This window comes from Camelus ferus, chromosome 2, assembly GCF_009834535.1.
Source record: "Camelus ferus isolate YT-003-E chromosome 2, BCGSAC_Cfer_1.0, whole genome shotgun sequence".
In the NCBI taxonomy this organism is placed as follows: domain Eukaryota; kingdom Metazoa; phylum Chordata; class Mammalia; order Artiodactyla; family Camelidae; genus Camelus; species Camelus ferus.
The window spans coordinates 63,854,925-63,882,453 of NC_045697.1; the positions used below are offsets into that span (position 1 = coordinate 63,854,925).

The window sequence follows — 27,529 nt, forward strand, 5'->3', positions numbered from 1 at the left end:
GTATTTTAATATGTTCAACTTGGGTGATTTAATGAAAGGTTAAAATAAATGTCTAAGGAAGCACAAAACTAGTAAAGTTGTTTCTTGCTTAATTTAGGTAACTAAAATTCACATATCTGAGTAGTTTCTGATTTCAGAGAATCTCCAAGCATTTTACAATCTACATACTTCCTGACTTATTAACTCATGTCTGTTAATTAGTCATGAAAGATAGTTCTGAGTGGTATATATAAAGTTGAAACATGACTCTTAAAAGATAAAATAGAAACTACCAAAAAGCATGAAGGAATATAAAAATATTGATGTATTTATCATAAATATCTTGTCTTAATTTAAAATCACATTATTTCATGACATCTTAAATGGCTATATTACCTAAATCCTACTGTTCTCCACATGTATGTACTGTTATGGGACCAAGGTCAAATTTTCCTTTTGTTCATGATCGTTCTAGAAGTTGAGCATTCTTCTGTATATGCAAGTCTTAAGTCTATTTTCTTAAACAATTGTTTCTTAAGTGATTTCATTATCAAGGGAACTTTAACTGTATGAGAACCTAAGATAAGGCAGTTAAAATGATAATTTTCTAAAAATGTCATGCCCCCTTGGATTCTAATTATGTTTAAAATAATTTTATAGCTCTTTAAATTTCTTATCTGCAGTTCTGAAATTAAAAAAAAAAAAAAAAAAGCAAAAGCCCCTGAAAATCTAGTCTTTCTATGACTTATTTGGTAATCAAATCTGGCCTGATCTAAATTGACAAGAAGCTGTTTATAATTTTTTTAAAGTCACAGTGAGGTTATCATATTTTTACTACAGAAATATTAATGTCTTTGATTATGCCAGCCTTAGACTTAGCTAGGGGTATTATTTTGCATATTCTGAATAATTCTGAATACTGAAAAACACTTGGCCCAAGGCTTTTGGATAAAGGGTTATTTAAGAATTTTCTTATATTCAAATTTCAATTCCATCTCTAGCACTGTTTTGCTGTTTGGTGTGTGTGCCTGGAGCTAGTAAGTTCTGTATTCTTATTGAATCATAGTTGAGATACTATTTTTAACATTTTTCTCAGGTAGAAATGGTGTTGGATCTCACCCTAATCAAATTATGTATTCCTTTGATCTCTGGACTACACCTACAATCTGTATTTGTTAAATGCTTCCAGAAAATAAGAAGATATTAAGGGGCTTCATCACTGTGTGTGTGTGTATGTGTGTGTGTGTGTGTGATTTTTAAGTCATTTATTGCCTTTTATGGATTTCGGGTTTTCAGCTTTTTTCCTTGTTCCAAATCTTGTGCTTATTTCAAGTCTTGACTTACAACTAAGATGGTTTATAATGAAAATCATATACACATGATTCACAGAACAGCCTCTAAGTATAAGCCTTCGTCCTCATACTCACCTTAATCAGAGCTTAGCTAGGGGTAAGTAAGCTCCTGACTTCTGGGAGCCAAAGGACTCAGTTCTAGGCCTGTCACTGCCCTACATTTTGCTTTGTAATGATGGAAATTCATTTTACTATTTCTCTCTCTCTCTCTTGTTTGTGGGAATGAGAAACACATTATTATCATACAGGGATAATATGTGCTCAGATCATCTGGCTTTTCTAATACGAAATAAGCATACACGGTGCTGTAAACCACTGTAAAAAAAAAAAATAGTGATATCCATGAACTATACCGTCTGTGAAAAATAAGTTAGAGATGAAGTAGTTCTCTGTGAGATTTTCTAAGCTCCTGCAATTAAATTGAACACTGGTTTTTTTATTTACCAAGTGTTGGATGAATAAACTCATTACTTTGATTTGGCTGTATTATTACATTTAATTATCTGTAAGTGTTGCTTCAATTCATATTTTCAAATTATAGATGGAATTTTTAATCAACTTTTAGAAAGGAAATGGGTTAGAAAGAAAATGATGTGGGTAAACTGGATAATGGAGGCTTAGTCATTATGACTCCCTAAGTATTTTCTTTTAACTAGTTCTCAGTTGTTTATTCTAAGCAGTTTTCCTATGTACAGGCACTTTTTCTAATAATGCTTAGTTTTCCTATGATAATAATCTGATTATTTGTTACCCCAACCCAAGTATTACTTGAAAAATAAAATTTTAAATTTGTAATTTTTTTCTCCTTTGTTCTTAACTGATACACCTATATTTCTTTATAAAGCCTAATATTAGCCTAGATCTAATAAATAAAGACTTTGGAAATGTACTATATTGGGTTTGGTATTTTGTTAAAAATAATAAATTTGTCCATATTTGGTCTTTATGCTGATATATGATAGAATTTTTAATTGTAAAAGATTCTATTGAGATACAGCCACTTTGGAAGGCATTTTGGCAGTTTCTTAAAGAACTACATAAAACATAATTGTATTGTGCAATCCAGCATTGACCTCCTTGGTATTTACCTGAGTTGAAAACTTATGTCACATTAAAACCTGCACATGGATGTTTATACTACCTTTATTTATAATTTCCAAAACGTAGATGCAACCAAGGTACTCTTCAGTAGGTGAACCTTGGTACATCCAGACAATGGAGTATTATTCAGTGCTAAAAAGAAATGAGCAATCAAGCTATGAAAAGACATGGAGGAAAATTAAATACATATTACTAAGTGAAAGAAGCAAATTTGAAAAGACTAAATTCTGTGTGATTCCAACCATGTGACACTCTGGAAAAAGTAAAACTATGAGACAGTGAAAAGATCAGTGGTTGCTAAGGGTTGGGGGAGGGAAGGATGATTACACAGAGAATAGAGGATTTTTAGAACAATGAGACTAGTCTGTATGATACTATAATGAAAGGTACATATGAACTTGACAACTCATTAAAAACTCTAAAAGATAAAGGACAAAAGCACAATAAATTTCTCACAAATGATGAATTTTTGCTGTAAGTAATTATGATTGAGCTCTAGAGCAAGTTTCTGGAGTACTGTGCTTTCTGCTAAGTGAAGATTGCAGTCCTTTGATCAAATTTACTCACAAATCTCCATCCAGGGCAAAATTTATTTAAACCTACCCCAGGAAAATCCCAACAGACCGTAAGAAAATAGGTAAATTCAGAGATACAAACATATCCTTAGATGAAGTAAATTGAAGTATTGGACCTGCATGCCTTATTTGTCATCCCTCAATGCAAGCATGTAGACAGATAGCCCCCTCTTTGATGTACCTTTAAAGGAACCAAGGCCATAATACTAGCATTTGCTATTCTCATTAGAAGAAAAATTCATTACATGCCACAACAAGGATTATTTTGTAGGTCCTCCATTTTAAATACTTAACTAGCCTTAAATACCTGGATAATTTCTTAACTGATTCTAAACTAAATCTAAGTTACTTAATTCTGAAAGTTTCCTCATCAGAAGACATAGGAATAATAATAAAGGTAAAAAAAATTTAACTATTTCAGGGACTGTTGTAGGAACTAAATGAGATAATGCTTTTCAAATGCTAAAAATAGGGGCTTCAGAATAAGTGTTCAATAAATATTAATCATTTTCAAATATTCTTGTCATTTGTAAGTTATTATATTTATAATGAACTATTGATTTTCACAGAGACCTATATTTACCTAATATTTGAAAAGTTCTCTTTGAGTATATTATAATGGTTTTGTGACAGAAATCATTGCCAGGCATGAAACTATACAATTTGAATTGCAATATGTGTTTGTACAGACTTGTCAACTGGAAGGATGTAGCAAGGTTGTTGTAACTTTGATGTCTATCATACACAATTAATATTTTTATGTAGTAACTTTTTCTCTCCATTTGACTAAGCCGTTTTTCAGTGATTAACTTTTATTGATGTACAGATTAGAGCCCTTTTATTGAGGTCATTTTTTATATATAGTGTTTGAGGTAGGAAAAGAATGGAGCAAATACTAGTACACTGCTTAGTTTAAGACTGAAAAATGTTCGCATCAGCCAAGGAATTGGTGCAAGGGAACCTACTTTTTAAGGACACTTAATAAATATCATGTATGTTCTACTTTTCACGAAACTCCCTGTCAAATTTAATGATCCCATCTTTCACTGTAATTTTTATTTTACTTTCTTATTTTAGTGTACTACATATTTTTTTCTTAATTTCCTACCAGTATGATTTTAATATATGTGTGCCAAATGCAATGACTCTAAAAGCCTTATTTCCTTATTTAATAAAAGCCTCTTAAGCCATCTTGATTTTGTATTTCTTTTCTTTATTCATTTCTCCACCATTTTCTACTGTTACTGATGATCAGTTGCTCCGAAAAAAAAAAAAAAATGTGTTTTGTTTACAGGGCACAGCTTATGGAAGTGCTCCTGTACCTTCTCGCAGGCAATTATGTGAGTCTTTTAAATTCAGCTCTGTGTTGTAAACATGACTATGTTTTCTGTGCTGTAGCATGGCATGCTGATTGGGACCAAATGCCCTCAGGTCAATATGCAATTCCCAGTGTTGTATATTACCTATAATGTGTTTGTAGTAGACGGTTCCCTTGGCCTCTTCCTTATCTGTTTGTCATTATCCAGCCCATTTAAGAAAACTGCACTGCAATGTGGCCAAGTGTGTCAAGGCTTCAAGAATGGCTCAAAGTCTGGGGCAAGGATAGAAGTGGCTCTTAAGTTCATTGTCATTTAGCAACTGTACTTGTACTTTCCATGTTAACTGAATCAGTAAGCTTTCTTAAACCCTAACTTCTTCTATAGATTTGTTCAAAGATCTCATGTATCATATACAGCTCTGATTTAGTCACAGCTAATGAGACCTCTTTCCTTGAAAAGGAAAAATCCATTAAAAGAAATCCTCCTTCTAGCGAATTTAAAGCAAACTTGACTTTTTAGCCACCTTAGTTTATTTCTAGGTTATCATATTTAGAAAATTTGAAAATAATCTGTAAATTTTTAGATAAAAATCCTGGATTTTACAACCTTGCTCAGCTGTATTATAAATATATGCACCTTGCAGAGAGTCAGATATTTGCTTTTCAGCTCAGATTTCTGTAACAGCTTATCTGATTTAGCATGAACTTTTTGTCAATGAGAGATGTAAATTTAATATGTAGAATCTCCAAAGTGCCATCAGACTTTGAGAATGAGCTGTTGTCATTGCCCATTTCCATCCATATCTTTTCTCTTTTCCAACGCTAGCATCCATCAGAAAATCATGGTTGTTTACCTCCATTATAGACTGCTATAGCAATACACCACATGATTCTAATTGTTGTGCCTAGCAATAAATGCCAGATAGATTCATCTTAATATGGTGTTAAAGATGATTCAAAGGTACAGTCCTGTTTGCATAATATTTTTCTTCACTATTGGCAAAAGAAATGTATGATTTGATGACATTCACTGAGAAGGATATATGAATCGATTACAAAGAAAAAAAAAACAAAAAACCTGCAGCACTTTGTACCATTATAAAGCTACCTAAAGAAAAAAAAATGCACTTTTCTTTTTCATGAAAGAATGTTGAAGGTTTGGATTCTTACGAAGTTGTATGAAGAAAGAACCGCTAAGGTGAATAGAGAATGGGATTTAAATATATTAAATATTTCTCTAAAGGTAAATAATCACCAGCTGGTCTCAGTTGATTATCCCTTGCTATTATTTCTTTTTACTTATTTCTTTATCATCTAACTTTCTAAAATATACTGAAAGCATGATTTCTTATGTAGGTATCAATGCAGTACTGTTACCAAACTAAACTTGGGTTTATTCACCCTGTACACAGTAAAGCAAATATATTCACACCAGGTTGTGATGAAAAGTACAGACTTTATTGTAAGGTATCAGACAAGGAGTTTGGGGCAGCTAATTTTCAAAAGACCTGAACTCCCTGATAGCTTTCAGGGAAGCATTTTTAAAGGCAAGATGAAGGAGGTAGTCACAGGGTGTGTGATCACCTCCTGCACAATTCTCTGATTGGCTGATGGTGAGGTAGCAGGGTGGTGTCATAGGGGTTAACAGTGTCAATCCTCAGGCTCCAGGAGGTCTAGGCGGTACATGTTCATGGTCATCATGTAGTTAACTTCTTCCATTTGGTGGGGGGCTTAGCATCTGTAAAACAACTTAGGAATGTGCATCAGGCACTGTTATCTGTGTCCTTCAGGGAGGAATTAAAGATTCTGTGACTGCCATATGGCTGACTTACTGTTTAAATTCTCACCAGTTCTCCTGATCCAACTGCTGTTTTTGTCACTACATGTTCACACCTTTTCAATCATTAATTCTTGAGTCAGGCTTTTGTGACTCAGGAGAGGCCTGGCAGACTACAGCTTTTCTACAGACAAGAGGCAGGCAGAGGACATAGGGGGAGGGTTCTGTCCTGGAAAAGGCCCATAGGGTCCTGCTCAGTTATAGTATTAATTGATAAAAATTGACAACTATAGCAAGAACTCCAATGAGATGTGAATTTTTTTTTAATTTGCTTCTTTTTAAAGTAAAAAAATCACTGTTGTGCTTATAAGTGATATTGCCTTGAAGATAAAGAAATATCTATTGTTATGGAGATAGAGAAGATATTGTTACTAGAAACTTTTGGGAATGCAAATTCATTATTCATGCCCTGTAATCATGAGTGGGAATATAAAGATTATGGAAGTACAGTCTTCAATTTGGACTAAACTTATTTCTCACTTTTATAAAATCAAAATGTATAATATAAAAATAATACCAGATATTTGAGATTTCAGATCATTATTTCTGGTTAAATGAGAGCTAATCTGACAAAAACCAAAATAAAATAAAATAAAATGATTGATGCTTTCCCTAAGCCTAAGTATCTAAAATTGAAATGTTTCCTATGCCTCCATGGATAAAACCATAAAATGGGTATTACCTTACTAAGCATGTGGACTTTGAAATAGTAAGCTTATAAGACAGAAACTTGGAATACTGATTATCACATTTCCCTTTGGTCAAGTACAAGTCTTCGAATCTCTGACTTACCTATCAGTAGAGATTCCTTACATATTTGTAATTGTGGTGCTTATTAAAGCTGGAAAAGAGTTGAAAGAGTAAATGTTTTATTCTACACAGGAACATCAGAATATTCATATTAAATGTCTTCATTCCTACCCTGCTTCCTAAAATCAGTACCTATGTAGGTATCTTACATTTGGTTCCTGATTCTAGTATTTATGTTTTTGACTATGTCAGAACCAGTGACTAGTACTTTCTTGGGGTTACAATTAACTAAACTTTTATTTATGTTTTTTGTATTCAATATTAAGGACTTTCTTGTTTTATGACTGTCATTGTAACTATTTTGAAGATATAGCCAGTTTAACAATTTTATTTGGTCATACCCCAAAGTAGAATCCAGCAATAGGGAGGAGTTGCTTAGATGATGAGGTAATTGGAAAGGCTATAAATTTACAATGAGAGGATTCACATCTCCATCTCATGAAATGTAGTGTGCCTTTTCATTAACAGACTCACTCAAATATGCCTTTATATGTTGCTAATAATTGATTACAGTAAAACTGGAAAAATATAGTCGTAGTATTTTTCACTTTCAGAGAGATGCTCTCGCAGTAAGATTAACTAACTTGAAGAAGAAAGAGTCTTGAAAAGTTTTTTCAATGCTTATAGTACATTTTTATTATCAAATGCTTAAAAGGAACATCATCTATTCAAATGATATTGACTTAATTTCCTAGTGATTTATGTTTTAAAAGTTATAATCAATTTTAGTGAGTGAAGCTGTATCATATTCTGGTAAAGACCAATTCTAAATTTGTGTACACTGAGGTCTATAATATTTGGATAAATTTTTTGCAAAGATTTGACCCATATAATGTTATCCTTACAATTCAGAATAAAAGAACTGATTTTAAAATGGTTATTAGGTTTTCCATTTTGTGATTATAGTAACTACTTTAAGAGTTCCAAATTACAAAGCCATATATTTTTAATAGACACATCTTGTTATCTTTTTCAAAAGAATATTCTAAAATGTAATAAACTAATTCTAAGATTTAATAAACCATAAATATAAAAATTGTGAATATCAAATTTCAAAATACATTAAACAGGTCAAAAATGATTTGGCTAAAATAATTAAATACTTTGTTTTCATATTTCACAACATTGGCCTGTTGTTTCCCAGTTTATGAAAGAAAAGAGCATCAAATATTTATAAGTAGTCTATTCAATGGTAGTTACCTAATTTAGCTGTCATTCTCCAGATAGTTGAATGTCAATCTAACTCAAATGACTACACATGATAATAATACCACCTTACTATTCAGAACCAGACAGCATTTTCCTTTATAACACAAATAGAATTGAAGTTACATATTTAAAAGGGAGGGCATAAACATAAAAGCATATGCTTTTGTTGTTTACTAACTAGTTGAAGAATTATCATAAAAGTAAAGGAAAATAATTTTTGATACCTGTGATTAAAAGATTAAATATTTCCATAGGATTTTACACATTGTACTTCAAACAATCCTTGAAAATATAAAAATATCCAAGAAATAGTTACCACTTTTGATTCAATTTATCAATTTGTATACTATCAGTTTTCCAAAGTATTTCTCCCTCTCATTTGCTTTAATTTACCTCCCCTAATTTTCATACAAGTTATTTTTTCCTTTTTAGAGCTAAAGAGCAATTTTTAAATTCCAAACTGATTTAATCAGCAAGTGATGTAAAACAAATTAAGAAAGGCAGGAGAGCAAAGTATTTATTTATAATATTAATCTCAAAGTCAAAATGAATGATTTTAAGATACTGAGCTAGCTTCATAAGAACAAACTTTTCAAAGTAGTGTTTTTATTGTACCTTCTGATTTATTTCCTTTTCCTCTTGGTTTTTCAGTTTATTTGTTGTCATTCCCCTTTCTTTTCTATCTCCGTTTTCCCACACAGTATCTTTGCATCAGTTATCATCCTATTTTAGATGTAACTTCTGCTTTACTTGTTTTCTTCTTTCGTTGCTATGCTTAAAAGCAATAAAGGAAGAACCCTCAAGAGTAGTGGTAACTAACAGAATTTTTCCTATTAGTATTTTTGAAATACACCTTTCAAAGACATGTCTGGTAGGGTTCCTATAAACCTTACACGAGTAAAGGAATGCATATCTAGCTCTGTATTCTTAGGGAACAAAGACAAATATATTACGTCTATAAGTTCACAGTTAAATACACATGTATATTGGGAATTGAGGAAGCTCCATTCTTCAGAAAAGAAGTTTCAGTCAGAAAGATAACACCAAGGAAAAACCTTAAATGGCATGATGAAATTATCAGTATACCACTAATAGAAGACAAGCTAATAAAATAGATTGTTCAAAGGTGGAAAAGGTACAAAAGAAAAATGTAATGTATGTTATAATCCTATGATTTGCAAGGAAAATGCTAAATATCTTCTTTCTTTTAAGACGAGAATAGTGGTTTTACATTTAATTGAGCTTACAATTTTGAACTGCTGAAAGGTAAAAACCCATGCTCAGTTATGATAAAAAGAAAGAAAAAGGCATTTCCTTTGATGTATAGATCATTGCAATTATCATTCTACACTATTAAATTTATTTAGGTGATGAATGTAAAACTGTATGTAGATGTTATAGTTTCAGCTTGGGATGTAGAAAGCTGAAAAGAGCATTGTTCCTATCCTTACAATAACAATAAATCACTTGGAGAAAATAGAAATTCACAACTTTTCTTGAATCATCAGAGAACTAAAGTCACAAGGGCAGTCAACCTAAGATAGAAGTAAAGACAGGCACCTTGCAAGGAGAGACCATATGGAGCAGGCACCATCAGATAACAGAATCCTAACAGAATCCATTTACCCCTCACCAATTTGGTCAACAAATTGGTGAGGGGTAAATGTACGCTAGCAAGAGAATATAAACATAAGAATTTATACCCACTTATAGGCTCTTCTCTACAGGCTTCATTAGATGTTCACATAAAAACATTGGCAAGATTCCTGAGAAAGTGTCTCTTGAACTAAAGGTCTAAAGAAGGGAACTGCAGCTACTCCAGGAAAAGCACAAAACTCCACCCAGATGCTTCTTCCCAATTGTCCATACAGAACAAAAGCTTCAAATACAGGGGGAAAGCAAACCACACTGGTGAAAACCCATTGCAGCTGGGAGAAGGGAGCAGAAAAACATCTTTTATTTCTGGGACAGGGACAAGAATACATGAAGGGCTCAGAACTATAGCTGGAGGTGACAAATACTGAGAGGGCCACATCTGTGAGACCCTGGGACACAGTGCCTTCCTAAGATTTAGTTTCAATCAGAGGAGCAGAGAAGGCCCCACTCTCCTTAACACAGACTAACAAGCAGTGAGTTGTTAAATAATAGAATGTGGCTGGGAATGTTACAGGAGTGTGGAAAGAAACCCTCTCTGAGGCCCAGTGCAAACTAGAGACTAAAGGTGGAGCATATGTTTAGAAAAATTCTTGGCAAACCAGTTCCTACCCTAAGCACTCAGTATCATTAGAGAAAATTGAAGGCTGTGGGTAACCATAGCAACAGTAATGAACTCAGTTTAACTGTACTTGGTTGACCCAGTTGTCCCTACTAAAGCCTTAGCAGAAGGAAAGGTATGCCCATTTCCAAACATAAAATTTATTTACCCAAGTCTCTAATGTCCTATGCAATATATCTGGCTTTCAACAAAAATTTGAAGGCACATGGAAAAGCAAGAAAAAACAACACACTGCCTACTGACAAAAGAATCAACAGAATCAGATTCAGATATTATGCAAATGTTGGAAATATCAGAAAGGGGAATTAAAATAACCATAATTAGTATGTTAAATGGAAAAGTTTGACAATATGGAAGGACAGATGTGTGTGCAATTTCAGCAGAGAGATGGAGTTACAAGAATGAATCCAATAGAAATGCTAGATATTAAAATCTCAATAGCAGGTGAAGAATGTCTGTGATGGTCTTATGTATAGACTCAACGTAGCCAAGGGAAAAAAAAATCAATGAATTTGAAGATAGGTCAATATAAATTACCCAAACTGAAACACAGTAGGAAAAAAAGTGGCAAGAAGGAAAAAAAAAAATTCAAAGCTGTGGAAAAATATCAAGTGGTCTAACTCATGTGCATTTGAAATCTCAGTGGGAAAAACAGAACAGTATAGAAGAAAGAACTGAGAAACAATGGCCACAATGTTCTATAATTAATGGCACACACCAAATTAGAGATCCAAGAGCTTAAAGAGCACCAAACAAAGGAGAATTAAAAACAACAACAGCAACAAAAAAAAAAGTTAACTAGGCATAGCCTATTCAAACTGTTTAAAAATCAAAGACAAAGTCTGAAGGTAGCCAAAGAAGGAAAATAATATACATTACATACAGAGGAATAAATGACAATTACAGTGGAATTCTCACCAAGAACCCTGTAAGCTAGGAGACAATAAAGTGACATCTTTAAAGTTTTGAAAGGGAAAAGCAAACTGGCAACACAGAATTCTATAGTCAGTTTATTTATTTATTTTATTTAAAATTTTTTTTTCACCTTCCAAAAAAATGAAGGTGAAATAAAGACTTCAGAAAAACAAATGCTGAGAAAAATCATTGCCAGTATACTTCCACCATAAGAAATGTTAAAGGAAGAAATATATAGCATTGGAAATGGAATAACTGGAACTAAAAATAAACTTTCCTTTAAAAATTACATATAGAAAGATCTGCTCTATATTCCTATATGATTTATGACATGTTTTAAATTTGTGAAACTCAAGTTAGATTAAATTTTGTTACTACTAAGGAATTACCAAAATGATTATCTCCTTAGTCTGTTCCAGCTTTTCTACCAAAAATACCATAGATTGGGTGGCTTAAACAAACGTTTATTTCTTACAATTCTGGAAACTGGAAAGTCCAAGATTAAGGAGCTAGCAAATTTGGTGTCTGATGAGAGCCCACTTCCTGGTTCACAATGGTTTATCACTGTGTACTCATCTGGCAGTAGAGTTGAGGGTGCTCTCTGGTATGCCTTTTATAAGGGCACTAACCCCAGTCATCAGGGCTTTGCCTCCCTAAGGCTTCCCCTCTAAATATCATCTCATTAAAGATTAGGTTTCAACATATGGATTTTTAGGGAATATAAATATTCAGTCTATAGCAATCATATTCACAATATTTTTATAGCTTATGCCTCCTACCTCTATAATTGACATTTTGTAGGTATTTCTTTTTGTGTTTTTTAAGTCAATAGTTTTATAATAAATATTTAAAGTTAATGATGAAGCAGAAACTGTGCATGCAATATGAAACAGAGAGACAGGAACCAATACTATTAAAATCCAATCCAGTAATCATTTACTAATCCATATTTCTGTACCTCAGTGACTGTATGTATTGTCATGTTGTTACAGTCCTCTCTTACCAAAATTATTCTAATACAACGACATTTAAAGATTGGAAATTGAAGTACTCAACTTAATACGCAAAGAATATTGTGGGCTAATACTATAATACAGAATGAAAGGATTATGATCTTGCTTTCACATTTTCTTTTAAATAGATGGTGAGCTAAAAGTAAATGAATTAGGTTACTATCTTTAGGAATTAGGAATAATCAGAATACTCTTTTAGAACTTTGGAAATTTTCCATGATTAAACTAGCATCCAATTATTAAAGGAGTAAATTTTTCCCTGTACATGTTTATATGTTACTTTATGATTCTTCTACATATTAATACATATCTATCAGCGCTCACAAGGTGCTGGATACTGCCTTTATTAAAGTTTATAGACATGATGAGATCACTAGTGACATTAAATGAACATCTAGATTAAGGCAACATATTAAAGAATATGTTAGTAAATATAATTTAGATTTAGTAGTTGTGGCCTGTTGATATCACAGAGTTGGAGGGTGAATTTAGTTTATATTCTTATGACTTTTCTTAAAGATGCAAATAGGTTAAGTTTCCCAGTAGGGGGAGAATATAAGAAATTGTCATAGACTAACAATATGAAACTATAAATGGTCTTAGAGATTATCTTTTCCAATATATCCATATCACAGATAAATCTTTGAGAGATGAACTGATTTACCAAAGTACAAGATTTAGTGACAAAGCTGGGCTTCTAATCCATCTTTCCTATTTCTTCTTTCTAGGTTCTTTACATTAAAATTGTTATCAAGGTATCATCTTTTCTCCTCATTCTGTTGGAGGTTTTTTCTCTTTCTATTGAACTAGGAGATGATACCCAAGTAACTCTTAAAGGATGAACAGAAATTAATCAGGTAAAGAATGTGAACAAGAGCAAGTCCAGATAGATGGAGCAGCATGTGGAGAGCATGGCTGGGGACCAGAGTACAGCTTCTTTGAGCAGCTGTGCACAGTTCACAGGGTGAGGGATTGAGTAGTTGTGCAGTTGAAGTATTCCCTTGCAACGTTGGAAAGGGTCAGTTTCTCTGCTACAAGCCAGACTAAATTCACAACAGCAAGTATTGCTATTTTTTTTTTAATTGAAGTATAGTTGATTTACAATTCTGTGTTACTTTCAAGTGTACACATATATATACATACGTACATATATATACACACATACATATGATTTTTTTCAAATTATTTTCATTTAGGTTATTACAAGATAGTGACTATTGCTCCCTGTGTTATGCAGTAAATTCTTGTTACTTATCTATTTCATATATAGTAGTTTGTGTATGTTAATCCCATACTCCTAATTTATCTCCCCTCATTCCTTTCCACTTGGGTAGCCATAAATTTGTTTTCTACATCTGAGTCTGTTTCTGTTTTGTAAATAGATTCATTTCTATTATATTTTAGATTCTGCATATAAGTGATATTATATATTTGCCTTTTTCTAACTTACTTCACTTAGTATGATCATCCCTAAGTCCATCCATGTTGCTGCAAATGGCATTGTTTCATTCTTTTTTATGTCTGAGTAATATTCCAGTGTGTGTATGTGTGTGTGTATACACATCACATTTTCTTTATCCAGTCATCTGTTGATAAGCACTTAGGTTGCTTCCATGTCTTGGCTATTATAAATAGTGCTGCTAAGGACATTGGGGTGCATGCATTTTTTCAAATTAGAGTTTTTGTCTTTTCCAGATATATGCCCAGGAGTAGGATTGCTGGATCGTATGGTAGCTCTATATTTAGATTTTAAAGGATGCGGTTTGTGTATTTTGGAAATTAAACCCTTGTTGGTCACATTGTTTGCAAATATTTTCTCCCATTTCGTACGTTATCTTTTCGTTTTGTTGATGATCTTCTTTGCTATGCAAAAGCTTTTAAGTTTGATTAGGCCCCATTTCTTAATTTTTGCTTTAACTTATTTTGCCCTGGGAGACTAATCTAAGAAAATATTGCTATGATTTATATTTGAGAATGTTTTGCCTATGTTCTCTTCTAGGAGTTTTATGGTGTCATGTTTTATACTGAGGTCTTTAAACCATTTTGTGTTTATTTTTGTATAAGGTCTGAAGGAGTACTCTAATTTCATAGACTTACATGAGGCTGTCCAATTGTTTTCTTTTTAATAAGTTCAGTAGTTTTGGCAAAAGACACTGATTTTTATTAAAAGTTAAGCATTTGTGTACCCTTTCACGTGCAATCCAAGAAACACTTGAATTATTGATCCCTATGGTAGGTATAATTTATTGTGAAAATTTACATTATTAGTGAACTTAGCTCAGTGCTCAAGCATTTTCTTGTCTGTATTATTCCACGTTCCACAGGCACTCTTTTCCTTATGATCTGTGATCTGCTTTCCCATAGGACATCTATGGGGAGAATATGAGGCTGGGGTCTGGGGGCCTTAACCATCTAGTTTTCTTAGCAGCAGCAATTGAAACTGGAAACCAATAAATTAACATTGAATTTTATACAACTTTCGCATGAATCTTGTTCAGATAAATCTATTTATAAAAAATTAATTATTGATCTGTTTTTAAATCTGAGACTAAAGGTACATTTTGGGGAGACTGAAAATGTCCTGCAAGAAGGTTTCCTGGGAGACCCCACAGAACATTGGCTAGTGTCCCTTCTTAACCACCACCCGCCTCTTCACAACCCTGGCTGTATTGCTGAGTCTCATTAAGAATAATGTTGTGAACTTATGTAAATTGACCTTTATTTTCTTAACATCTGTTTTTGTGGGATTTATGGCATTTGGAAAATTGGTAGATATAATATAATCACAGAACTCATTTGACTGAGAAATCTTTATAATCAATCTCTGCAACAGATTGTAGTAAATTCTTACATTAGATCAAGAATCTTCTCTTAGAGTATCATTTTTATCTACAAAATGTCAATTAGTGTTAGAAATTAATGATATCATTTTAATTTATTGGCCACTGCTTTTGTTTCAATTTACATGGGAAAGAACAAAAATCATTCTTTATTAATAAATGTGCATTAGACATGGGGATTTTTTTATGAAAACTTGCTGGTCAAAATCCATTCAATCTGTGTTTTGGAATAATCCTAAGTTTTATAGCCTCTGTTTCTTTAAAATTTTGTTCTCTGCTGGATATTATTTAAGTTAGAAAATGTTATTTACAGTCAGCCTTTTTTGTGAAACTGACTTACAGTTTAAAAGAGTGTGTTTCTTTGCTCTCATGTAGAATAGCCAATCGAGGCAAAACATTAAAAGTAATTAGAAGATATTGGGATGAGGCTGTCAAGATTAAAAGCTTTTAAAAATTACATGATTTCTTTCCAATCTCTAAATATGTGAGAATATAATTATTCTTCAAGTTATGAGCTACAAAAAGTTTCCTGTGGCCGTTCAGGAGTTAAGAGTTTAGAGTCCTTTCTCTTATCTTTTCGTTACTCCATATGATGGAAGAGTCAAGAAGGCAGATGTTCAGGGAAGAAGATGAAAATTGTCTAACCTCCCTGTATTACAAGACATTCAAAAGTACTATGTAATTTCTTAATAACTAATATTCATTATATTTAATTAAATTTTCTCATTGTGGTGATTTTCTAAATCTATGAGTAATATAAGAAATATACATGAAAACTGCCTTTTAATGGATTTTAGTTTATGTAATCTTAAATTATGTTTCTTGCTAAGACAAACATATTTTAGATGTTCTTTTGGGAAGTTCAGTTAGAGACTGCTCCTGAGTGACTATCAGTAAAGTAAGCAATGTTTCTGAGCACTGCTAGATATCAGACACCATATTAAGTGGTGTATTTATTTTATCTCATTTAATGTTCTTAACAGATCTGAAAAGTGGGTATTAGCCCCATTTTAAAATGAGATATCTAACTCCCTTAGTGACTATAAGTTAGTGTTAGTTTCCTAAGACTGCCCTAATAAATTATCACAAATTTCTGTGGCTTAAAATGCCAGAAAATAATTTTCTCTTTCATTTCTGGAGGTCAGAATTCTGAAATCAAGATGTCAGGAGCGTTTGTTCCTTCTTGAGACTCAAAGGAGAATCCATGCCAAACCTACTGCCTCACTTCTGGTGGCTGCTGGTAATTCTTGGTATTTCTTGGCTTAGGGATTCTTTACTCCAATCTCTGCCTCCATTTTCACTAAGCCTTCCCTCCGTGTGCCCCTGTCTTCTCCTTTTCTGTCTCTTATAAAGACATTGAATTTAGGGCCACTCTGAATCTAAAGTGATGTCATCTCATCTCAAGAGCATTAACTTAATTACATCTATAAAGACCCTGTTTCCAAATCAGGTCACATAGTGAACTGAGGGTTATAACTTGAAAATATATTTTGAGGGTGACTAGTTAGCCTACTACAATGTGCAGTGGCAGGGTCAGAATTTAAATTCTGTTTGGTTTTTTTCCCTTTGGAGTACAAATGCTTTTCATTGTTCTGCACCAACTCCGTAACTCAGTAAATAGGGCTCAGATTCCATATTAGGCACAAAATGACACTCTTAAAAGATGACTAATACACATTTCTTGATTTTGAGGTGCTTATACACTCATGAGACATGGCTGGCTCTTTCTTTAATTTCCAAAAAAGTAACATCATTGCATTATAATTACAGAGAGAAAATATAATTTAAACTGCCTAGTGAAATAAATTGCCATATATTACTTCTTTAATTAAGCATATTTTCTTTATCAGTTATCATTTAGAAACCAGCAAAATGATAAAATTAAATTAGTACAGTGGCTGTTAATTATTACAAGAATTAAATAGCACTTTTAAATTTCTTGTATCAGAAAGTTAGACAAAATTTAGAGAAAATTAATTTTTAAAGAAGGATTAAGTTTTTAAAGGGATAAATACAATATTAGCCATTATTAAACACACTCCAAAAATACTATAAATATTTTGAGTATAAAAAATTATTAGAAAGTATTATGTGATCTAAAAGGTTATATGGTGTTTACTTCTAAAGGAAAACATTTTAATATTTAATTATAAAAATCTGGAAAATTAAATATTTTGAAATATTAGAATACCATTTATATTTTATAAAGTTCACCAACACTTATTTTATTAAAAAATAGTTTTCTAACAGTTATAAAAATGTATTTATACTCATAACTATTACATACAGTGAGAAATCACTAGGTTTTTGTTGTTCTTGATGATGATAATGGGTTTTTTTCATCATTTTAGGGGAGACTAGCTCAAAAGTGATAGAGCATCAAAGTTATCCTGACTGTTCTTTTGTGCTGAGTTTCATAGCAGAATCAGCCTGCCTGTGTTTTTGCATACATCATGGTAATTGGATAAAATTGTTTGTTTTAAAAGCTACTTGAGTGTATTTCATACTAGAATATTTCATATTAAAAAAAATTAAATTAAAACAAAAAACTTGGGGGGAGGGTATAGCTCAAGTGGTAGAACACATGCTTAGCATACACAAGGTCCTGGGTTCAATCTCCAGTATTTCCTCAATAAATAAATAAACCTAATTATCTCCCCCCACTGAAAAAAAAATAATTAAAAAACAAAACAGAAACTTTAACCTAGTAACTTTATAGTAAGTAAATGAAGATCTATGTCTGTAAATACAACACACTCAAAGTATTTGCATAACAACATGGTTTTTAAAAAATGAAATACGGAAGTAGTTCCTCAAAGCCTTCATTTGAAATCAGGAGGTTTGAACTTACACAGCTTCAGAGCTGGAAGGGTAACTGATTCTGAGACTAGACTGTATGTAGAAAGAGGAGGTGTAGGAGTAGCAATGGGCAGGATAAGGAAGAAAGCAGATATAGGAAACTGGGAGTCAAAATCTAACTTTTCCTTATATTTACCAATGTAAGATAAATAATTCCACTTTCCATTTTCCTTCACATTTCTGTTCATCTCCTGTCCTTCATATTCCTGCCCTTTTACTTACCTCTTTCTCTGGCTCGCTACATCTTCTTTCTCCACATAGCATGGTGATTCTTAGCTTTAGATTTGGATGGTAGTATGCATTCAATCAAAGACTTTTCTATAATTAATTCTTAGGGCTTTTCAGGGTTTCTTTTATTGATTAAAACCAAATCAGTCTAAAAAGACACAAATGAACTTACTTACAAAACAGAAATAGACTCACAGTCATAGAAAATAAACTTACGGCTTCTGGGAGGGAAGGGGGTAGAAAGGGATACATTAGGAGTTCGAGATTTGCAAATACTAACTACTATATATAAAATAGATATACAACAAGTTTCTTCTGTATAGCACAGGAAACTATTTGATATCATATACTAACCTATAATGAAAAAGAATATGTAAATGAATAGATGTATGTATATGCATGACAGACATTATGCTTTACACCAGAAATTGACAAAATATTGTAAACTGACTATAGTTCAATTTAAAAGATAAAAATAAACAAATTAGTCTATCCAAGTGGCCATAGTTAATATATAGAATGAATAGATAGAAGAATGAAAAACAAAGAATAATTACAGTTTTGAAAATCCTTATCTGATGGGGATACAGAAATAGCCATTTCCTTCCTATTGCATTTCAATTTTTTTAAGCAATTAGAATCTGTATTGATCAAATTTACTGTCATTATCTCATTTGTTTGGTTATGAGATATTTGTCACTGCACCTGGGAGATCACCTGGTCTAGAGGGTGTGGAAGATAAGTAAATTAGAATTATTATCCTACCTGTTGAGCTACAAATTAGAAACCTAAATGGACTGGAGATTACAGTCAAACAGAGGGTCAGCTCATATGTCTGGAGCATTTGGGCACTCTTTAAAAAGAGAGGATAATTGAGGTGCTTGAAAAGTGATGGAAATGACTCTTTTATTTTTTACAAATTGTAAGTTTTTTCACAAATACAACTTATAAAAGAGAATGCAAATTTTTGTTTACATTTCTACCTTTGATTCATTTATTCAGTATTTTAAATTTTATAACTTAGTATAATTAGCACTTTAACATAAGTGAGTAAGATTCGATTTTTGACTTCAGAAGTTGAAGAATTTAACAGAATTTTGAATGAAATACATTAAGGGAATATAAAAGTAGGAAATGATAGATCTATGTATTGTTTTCTGCTTTAACATTTCCTACAAAGTAAATCTTTAACATACTGTATCACTACAATATAAATTTACTCTGTAATTAAAGTGCCTAGACTTTAATATGAGACTAAAAGTAAACTATTAGTGAATTATATATACTTTATTTGTGACATTAGTGGCCACATGGTTAACAATCAATTTATTTATTATAACTATCTATATGCTTAATTTCTAAATAAGGAGAGAAACTAAAGAAATCACTATTTAAAAAATAAATAAGTAAATAAACAAACAAATTGCTATTCCAAATTTGGAATTGAGGCATGTTATTTTGACCATTAAGCTATCTGTAAATAGTCCAAAATAAAATTGAGTTGTGTCAGATATCACTATAGACAGTAAAATGAAGTAGTTTTGCTTCTGAACCTCCATGTTCAGTTGCTCTGATTCAATTCTACTTTTTCTCTGATGTAGCAAAAAAAAAACAACAGAATATGCAAAAACTAATCTAATTCTTTCAAATTATATATTTGAAAATAATTATATAATAAAAATGTATATTATATACATTTGTTTTATATATGTATTATATTTTTATAAATTATAGATATTATATATACATTATATTTATTAACTATAAATTACATATAATTATATACTAAAGTGTATAATGATATATAGATAGATAGATAGATATGTATAATTACTAATGTTGACCTGAAATAGACGGCCAGTTATTTCTCCAGCAACATCAGGTTTATTTGGGATCAGCAGAGAATTGTAATTTGGGGTCTACAATCTTGATGAGCCACATGTAATTCCCTGCAGAGCAAGGGAAGAACACTTTGATAGAAAGGAAAAGGAAGTCGGGAGGGTGATAGTAAACAAGGAGTCTAGCTTTTCATTGGCTGAGTCCTTGTGAGGAAAGAAGAGAGGTCTTTTTCCCTTCTTCTAGCAGAGCCACTGAGCTAGATGTGGTTATTTATGTGGTTATTTCTACTTCTATAAAGAACAGTACTGAGTTTGTATAATTCTCAGTATATTGTCCATTTTTCCATGTGAAGAAATTGAGGAACAGAGAGGTCAAGTAACTTACCTAAGGCCACACAGCCAACTATTTATGGAGTTAGCATTTGAGCTCATGCAGTTTGTCTCCAGGGAAATGTATAATACCCTTCTAAAATGAGGCAATCATAAGTCAAAAATATGAAAGGTAAAAGTACAGATTTTTTTGAAGTATAAAATATAATGTTGACATACAACATTGTATCAGTTCATGTACAACATAATGATTTCATATTTGTATATATTGCAAAATGATCACCACAATAAGTCTAGTTAACATCTCTCACCACACATAGTTACAGAATGCTTTTCTCCTTGTGATGCAAACTTTTAATACTAATCTCTTATCAACTTTCAAATATGCAAACCAGTGTTATTAACTATAGTCACCATGCTATACATTACATCCCCATGACTTGTTTATTTTTGAACTAGAAATTTGTCTCTTTTGCTATTGAGTTATGAGTTCTTTATGTATTTTAGATATTAGTCCCTTATCAGATATATGACTTGCAAATATTTTCTGCCACTCCATAGACTGTTTTTTCATTTTGTTGATGGTTCTCTTTTCTGTGCAGTAGCTTTTTAGTTTGATGTGGTTTAGCATAATTTTTAACGAGGATTTTTTTCTGACTTTTTATTCCAGTGATAGTGAATATTATGTTTTTACAAAAAAAAAATCAAACTACTCTTAAGATTCAGGGGGTTAGACAAGACCACAGGACAGGATATTTCCAGAGAACCTTAAAGAGGACAGATCTTTGTTCTAAAGATGAGGATATCCAGGCAGAAAGTGAAATTAAGCGAAGAATGTAAATAGAATGTTCAAGGAAGATGGGGCTTGGAAAGTAAGTCTGGTTTAGGCTGTGGAGAGTCCTGGCTAAAAAGTGTATACTTACCATCTGAGAAATTTCATAATTTTTTATTTTACGTTTTTTCTTCTCATCTCTTTCAATAAGCATGTGTGATGTTTATGTTGAAGACAAGTACATCTTCAAACTGGGGATTTGGAGACAGCAGGAGCAGGATAGGAAGAACTGAAGTTGCATTTTTTTTTTCCCTCAAAGACAAAAGTAAAAAGGCCAAAAATGTTCAGCTCACATTGAAAGAGTAGGTTGTAGTATGCATGGTGTGTGTGTGAGAGAGATAGAGAGCAGTGTGAGTGGTGTTTGGGGATGAGTTTTCAGGTGTGGGTGCAGAGGAAGAGCAAATCTTTCAGTATGTTTATGAAAGTGAGTAAGATTGTTGTATGCGAAGTAAGAGATTTGGATTTCTGAATTTAATATTTTGGAGAATAAGCAATTGCAGACCATGGCATGGTCCAGGTTACACATATAAGCCTGAAAAACTGACTGAAGGAGGCTCAACAAACTTTGAAGGAAGGAGTTCAAGATTAGACTGGAGAATAGAATGGCGAATAGAAGGCAAAATCACCTGGGATGAAAGCAGTGGTTGCCAAGGGACTGAAAAGTTTTGATCATGTGGTAATGTTCTTAACAGAAACAAGTGTCTGAGCATGCCGCAGACCAACAGAGGTATAGGGGGTGGGGGGAAACCTGTACATGAGACTTTAAAGGAGAATAGGGTATTGGAGAGATGGTGATAAAAATATATTAGAATAAGCAGTTTGTAGGCACAGTAACGTTTCATCTGGAAACTGAGAAATCTTCATGTGAATTGCATGGATATGAAAAACTGGATAAGTATGGATATATTTAGGAACTTAAAGGATCTCATAAGGCCTAATGGATATTAAGAAGAGAGAATTCCAATAGGGGAAAAGCATAACTATGAAATAAATGAATTTGAATGAAAATGGCACAGATGACAGCTAATATGGAATAAATATAAATAAGCGATAAAAGGAAAAGGGAGAGGGAGTAGTAAGAAGTATTAGAGGGGTGTATCGGTCAGATTTCAGTGCAGATACCAGAAACTACTTAAAACAGGGAATTACAAAATTGTTGGATAGACCACTAAGTAGAACTGGAAATCAGCAGTCATCTGTCATTGTCCACTGCTGAGAAGCAGTGATCAGGAAGCTGCAGGAAAACACTGCCAGTAATCACAGCTGCCCAGAGTACCAAGTAACCACCCAGGAGAACATGACCTTGTGTCTTGGAGCCTGTGTCAGCCACCATCCGTGTCAGATCAAGGGTGCCCTTGGCCTCTCCTGTTCCTTCCCAATTTTATATGCACCCATCTCATCAACAGAGCCTAAAACAAGTCCAGAACTCTAGAGAGATGGAAAATGTAGTTTCCAGGATGCAGGCCTCTTAGATAAAGGGAGGAACATAGAAAGGGTAGGAATGGAGGCTGATGGACAAGCAAGATTTATGAAAATCAGAGGTAAAGATCATAGAACAAACCAGAAATTGCAGTCTTAAATAAAACTTTGGTAACTCTTTTGCTGACAACGGAAGTGCCCAGGCCCAGACAGCTGTGGTAGTTCCAAAACACAGGAACGAATAAATGCAAGATCCCAGACAAGCTTAGTTCTCTCAGATGTTACCTGCCTCAACCAGGCCATTGGCAAGTGCTGAGAGAGTGCAGTTTGGAGCTTGTAGTCCTGACTCTGATTCTCCAAACCCAGATGGGAAATTCAATCACACATTTTAGCGCAGCAGTTCGCCAAGTGTGGTGCCTACACCAGCAACAGCAGTAGCACCTGGGAACTGGTTAGAAAGGTGACTTCTCAGAATTTAAGCCAGACTTTCTAAATCAGAGACTTTGAAGGGAGGGCCCAGCATTCTGTGTTTTAACAAGCCCTCATGGTAATTCTGATACATGCTGAAGTTTGAGAACCACCGTTTTAGGTAAAAAAAAAACAAAACAAAACAAAACAAAAAACTATAGTTATAGGCTTATATTTAAGTATTGAAGCTCCGTTCTGCCCTTAAAAGTGAGGCATGCACCTGATTTGGTGAGATTACACCGAATTAAAACATGGTTTTTTCATCATATACTGCATTTTATAAGTACATACAAATGTCATGTCTGTGGATTTTCTGATTAAGTTGTGTTTTAAGAAGCATCAACAATATCCTTAAAAAAATATTTCTTGACTTCATTTAAGAAGGGCCCAACTATAATACCTTTCGGTATTCAAAATAGTAACAGTTCATACTACATAGCATTTAGTATGTGCCAAACACTACTGGGAGCCCCATACTTACACTCATTTAATACTCATCTGTTGGGTAGCAGTCAGTATTAACACCTTTTTAATGGGTAAGAAAATAGAGACCTGTGCAGAGCAGAGGTTTCATGGCTGTTAGACTCCAGAGCCTTCTATTTCTTCTAAGAAATACAGTACTACAGAGATATGTTCATACTCTATGCATTTTTTAAAATAAATTGATTTTCTTTTACATGCGTGTGCTAAATTAAACCATAACTTTCTATAAAAATAACAATAAAAAACTTTAGCATGGACTTTTTCTCCCTGAAAGTTAAGAAAAATAGTTATTAGTCCTTATAATGTTGCTAAATGGTGTTACTAAGTTAAAATTGGCTTTAACGTCATACTGCATTCAATGACACTTGCTTTAAATGAACCACTTGATATTGTGATATCTAATTTCTAGTTGAAGATGCAGTGCTAAGTAGATATTAAAAGAAAAAAAACCATAAAGGAGACAAAAGTTATTACCAACCAAGTTAGGAACTTGATAGAAACTAATGGTTTTTCCTTAGCCTAAATTTCACCTTCACTTGAAGTAATGGGCTGTTTTGTTGTCTTAACTTTGGAATAAGATTTTAAGACTCAGAAAGTCAGTAATCCTTTCAATAGAATTAATGGATCTTTCAGTGTAACTAATTTCAGTGATATCAGTGGGGTCTTTTATAAAATTATTAAAAACAGTATATGATCACATATCTAAACTATAACTACTTCAGTTTTATTTTTCTGTTATGTGCTGTGTGAACACCTTTTGATAATGGAAATTTTATAAAAATGGTTTATTTGTATGTCTAGTTTTAGTATCTACTCATTATTTTAGATAAATTGCAACTCTGAATGGGACCTGAAGGTACAATTTTTTAATGCCAAGGAAATAAAGTAATGTATGTTCATGGCAGTGAAAATGAAGCTGCCATCAGTTCTGTTAGAGGAATTATGTATAAAACCATTCATTGCTTTCAGACGCTGAGACATCTATGCCTCAGGTAGATACTAATATAACAGTATTGCTTAAAATATAGTTAATTATTCAAACACACAAAATAAATTACTCACATATTTTTGTAATAATGATTTCTTCCAACCTATATTTAGAAGGGTACTATTAAAATTGATTTTATTTATTATGGAAAATGATAATATTTGTGGGGTATTTCCAAATGATTTTAAATAAGTAATAGTGACAACTGAAAAAGAAGAGTGAGTAAAGCTGTAAGTGTTAAGCAGTAAAGGTTATTATTGTAAGAAGTGTTTATCACTAAGAGAGCTTTCACAGTTGGACATCATGAATGATACATAATAGATTTGGTAAGCTAGGTTAGTATGATGGCTTTCTGGTTGACACCATACCCTAGCCATTATTTAAGATATATTCTAGAATTTTATTTTTCTCTTTGCTTGTTTGGGTAATTATTTATTTATGGTTAGATTTTCAGAAGGGTATTAAAAAGCATATGGTTGCTATTCAATCTCTATCTATTTGTCTACCTACCTACCTACCTATCTACCTACCCACCTATCTATTGAAATATATCTTAAAGAATTGGAACATGTAGTTATGGAGGCTTAGATGTTCCATGAATTGAAGGCAGCAAGCTGGAGACCCAGGAGAGCTGTTGGTTTAGTTCCAGTTGAAGTCCAAGTCTGAAGACAGGCAGTCAGAGAGAGTGAATTCTCCCATACTCAGCCTTTTGCTCTCGTCAGACCTACAGCAGATTGGATGAGGCCCACCTACACTGGGGAGAACAATCTGCTTTACCCAGTTTACGGATTCAAATGTTAATCTCACCGGAAGTATCTTCACTAACATAACAAGAATCATGTCAAACCAAATATCTGGCACCCCATGCCCAGTCAAGTTGACATATAAAATTAACCATTGTTGTGACTATCTGGAAATTGTGAATTAAAGTGAAATTCAAAATTTCATTGAAAGCTGGAACTTTATAGCAAAGCTAGTGAATAAGAGTTTCTTTCAGCATAAGCCATGTCAGCACTAGACTGCTTCAATTGTTTTTTTGAAAATGTGTCCAATATATCAGTTAAGAAAAAAGTGAAATAAAATTTAAAATATTTAAACACCAAATGGTGTGAGAATAGAATAAGAATATACTCTCATAATTTTAATTTATGTGGAAAATTTTTCTCAAGTAAGTTATTTCTTGCAAAATATTCTTGAAAGGAAATGCAAATTTGGTTTTCCTTCTTTTGTTTTTCCCCTTTTTGTCTTGGGATTTCAAATTAATTCATAAAATACAACTAGTTTAAAAGAGGAAATAACTACAAAAATGATCTACAATTTTAATATTATATTCACGTACATTTAAAGGAAAGAAAATTTCAATTGGGTTAATATTTTGTTGAATAGGAATGCCAGATATTGCCTTAACCTTTCTAATTCATGTTTGTGATACACTCTCCAACTGTAACTTTGTCAGGCTAACAAACTATCTGGCATAACGTGCGTATATGCACTCCATGAGCCATATCCCTTGACTCATCATTTCATACACCCCAGATCATCAAAAATGTCTTATCTTAGCAACCCAATATTGGTTCAAGGACTTAGTAATCTAATTTAATTTGCACATTTTCACACATCACATACTTTCCTTTTCTGTAATGGAGGGCAGCCAGAATTTAATTATATCACAGGGTTCACACCACAGGATATATAGTCTTTTAATTAGTAGCATATATTGTTTCAGATGTTTACCTAGACACACCATTAACACTATGAACAAATCCCACAGAAGCCCAAAGTGTTACTGGAAGAGTATTTGTTATTTATTGTTTTCATTTATAAAAGTACAACTGCCTTCTAAATTATTAGGAGGATATAAAAAGAATTATTTAAATGTCTTCTTACGCTAATACAAAAGTAGAAAATACAATTACATGGTGAAATGTGTTTCTTGGGACTTATTTCTCAACTGCAGAAAGCAAGGCAAAATTCTGTCTTTATCTTCCTTCTATAGTAGGTTATTTTTCTTTGTTTCAGTGAAGTATTATGCATGATTTATCCTTAACTCTATTTGTTTTTACATGTAGACCAAAACTGTCACATTTAAACATTCAATTCATGTTATTAAAGGCAAAGAAAAAAAAAAAAAGCCTTGCAGTTGGAGTCCCTAAATATTTCTTTAAATAAAGTAAAGTAAAATGAATATAACAGTAAATGAAATCAATTTGAGATGCAAAATAATTGTGGAAAAGTTCAAAAAGCACAATCTGCAATTGTAAGATGGAGACATTTCTTTAATTAAATATGTATTTTTATGTGTCTCAACTTGGAGTTAATTGCTAAACATTAAAATAAAAATTATTTGAAAACAATATTACAGAGGAAAGACCAATATTGGGGGCACTGTGTAAAATGTTTCCCAATCTGTAATGATTAATTTCATAATTTTATACATTTTTGTTCTACTGCTTATTAGTTATTTGAAAGGGACCAATCGAATTGATTATTTTTTTCAGGGAAATAGTAGAAAAATGTTTACAGAAAACAAAACAAAAAATAAACAATTTTTTATAGAAGCATCTCTTCTAACCTTTCGTATATGATTAATGTGATTTTTTTTTTTTGATAGAGAAATTTTGACAGCTATCAGTTCCAGTTATTTCTGGATTAGGTAGAAAAAGATGAAAGTATTGAAACAAAAATTCTCATATTTTTATTTATTTCAACTGCTTGGCTCATAGTTGAAGAGTTAAAGAGCTTTACATCTTTGCTCTGGTTTGGTTTGGTTTTCTCAAAAATAGAGTTTTTGGTTTTTTTAATGGAAAAGTGTTATTGTATGCTGCTTGTTTTGAAGTGTTTGCCTTCATTTAATATAACT

The 27,529-nt window shown here is 32.5% G+C and overlaps 1 protein-coding gene across 9 annotated transcripts in view; it reads left to right on the forward strand.

The window, feature by feature from the left end:
* CCSER1 (coiled-coil serine rich protein 1) overlaps nt 1-27,529 on the forward strand; it is a 1,107,668-nt gene that overhangs the window by 880,985 nt on the left and 199,154 nt on the right. Inside the window, exon 11 of one of the 9 annotated variants that reach the window (XM_032459747.1) lies at nt 4,302-4,347. The exons of the other annotated variants lie outside the window; for them this stretch is intronic. Coding sequence (XP_032315638.1) covers nt 4,302-4,347 — 46 coding nt within the window. The remainder of the gene's footprint in view (nt 1-4,301; nt 4,348-27,529) is intronic. 9 annotated transcript variants of the gene reach the window in all.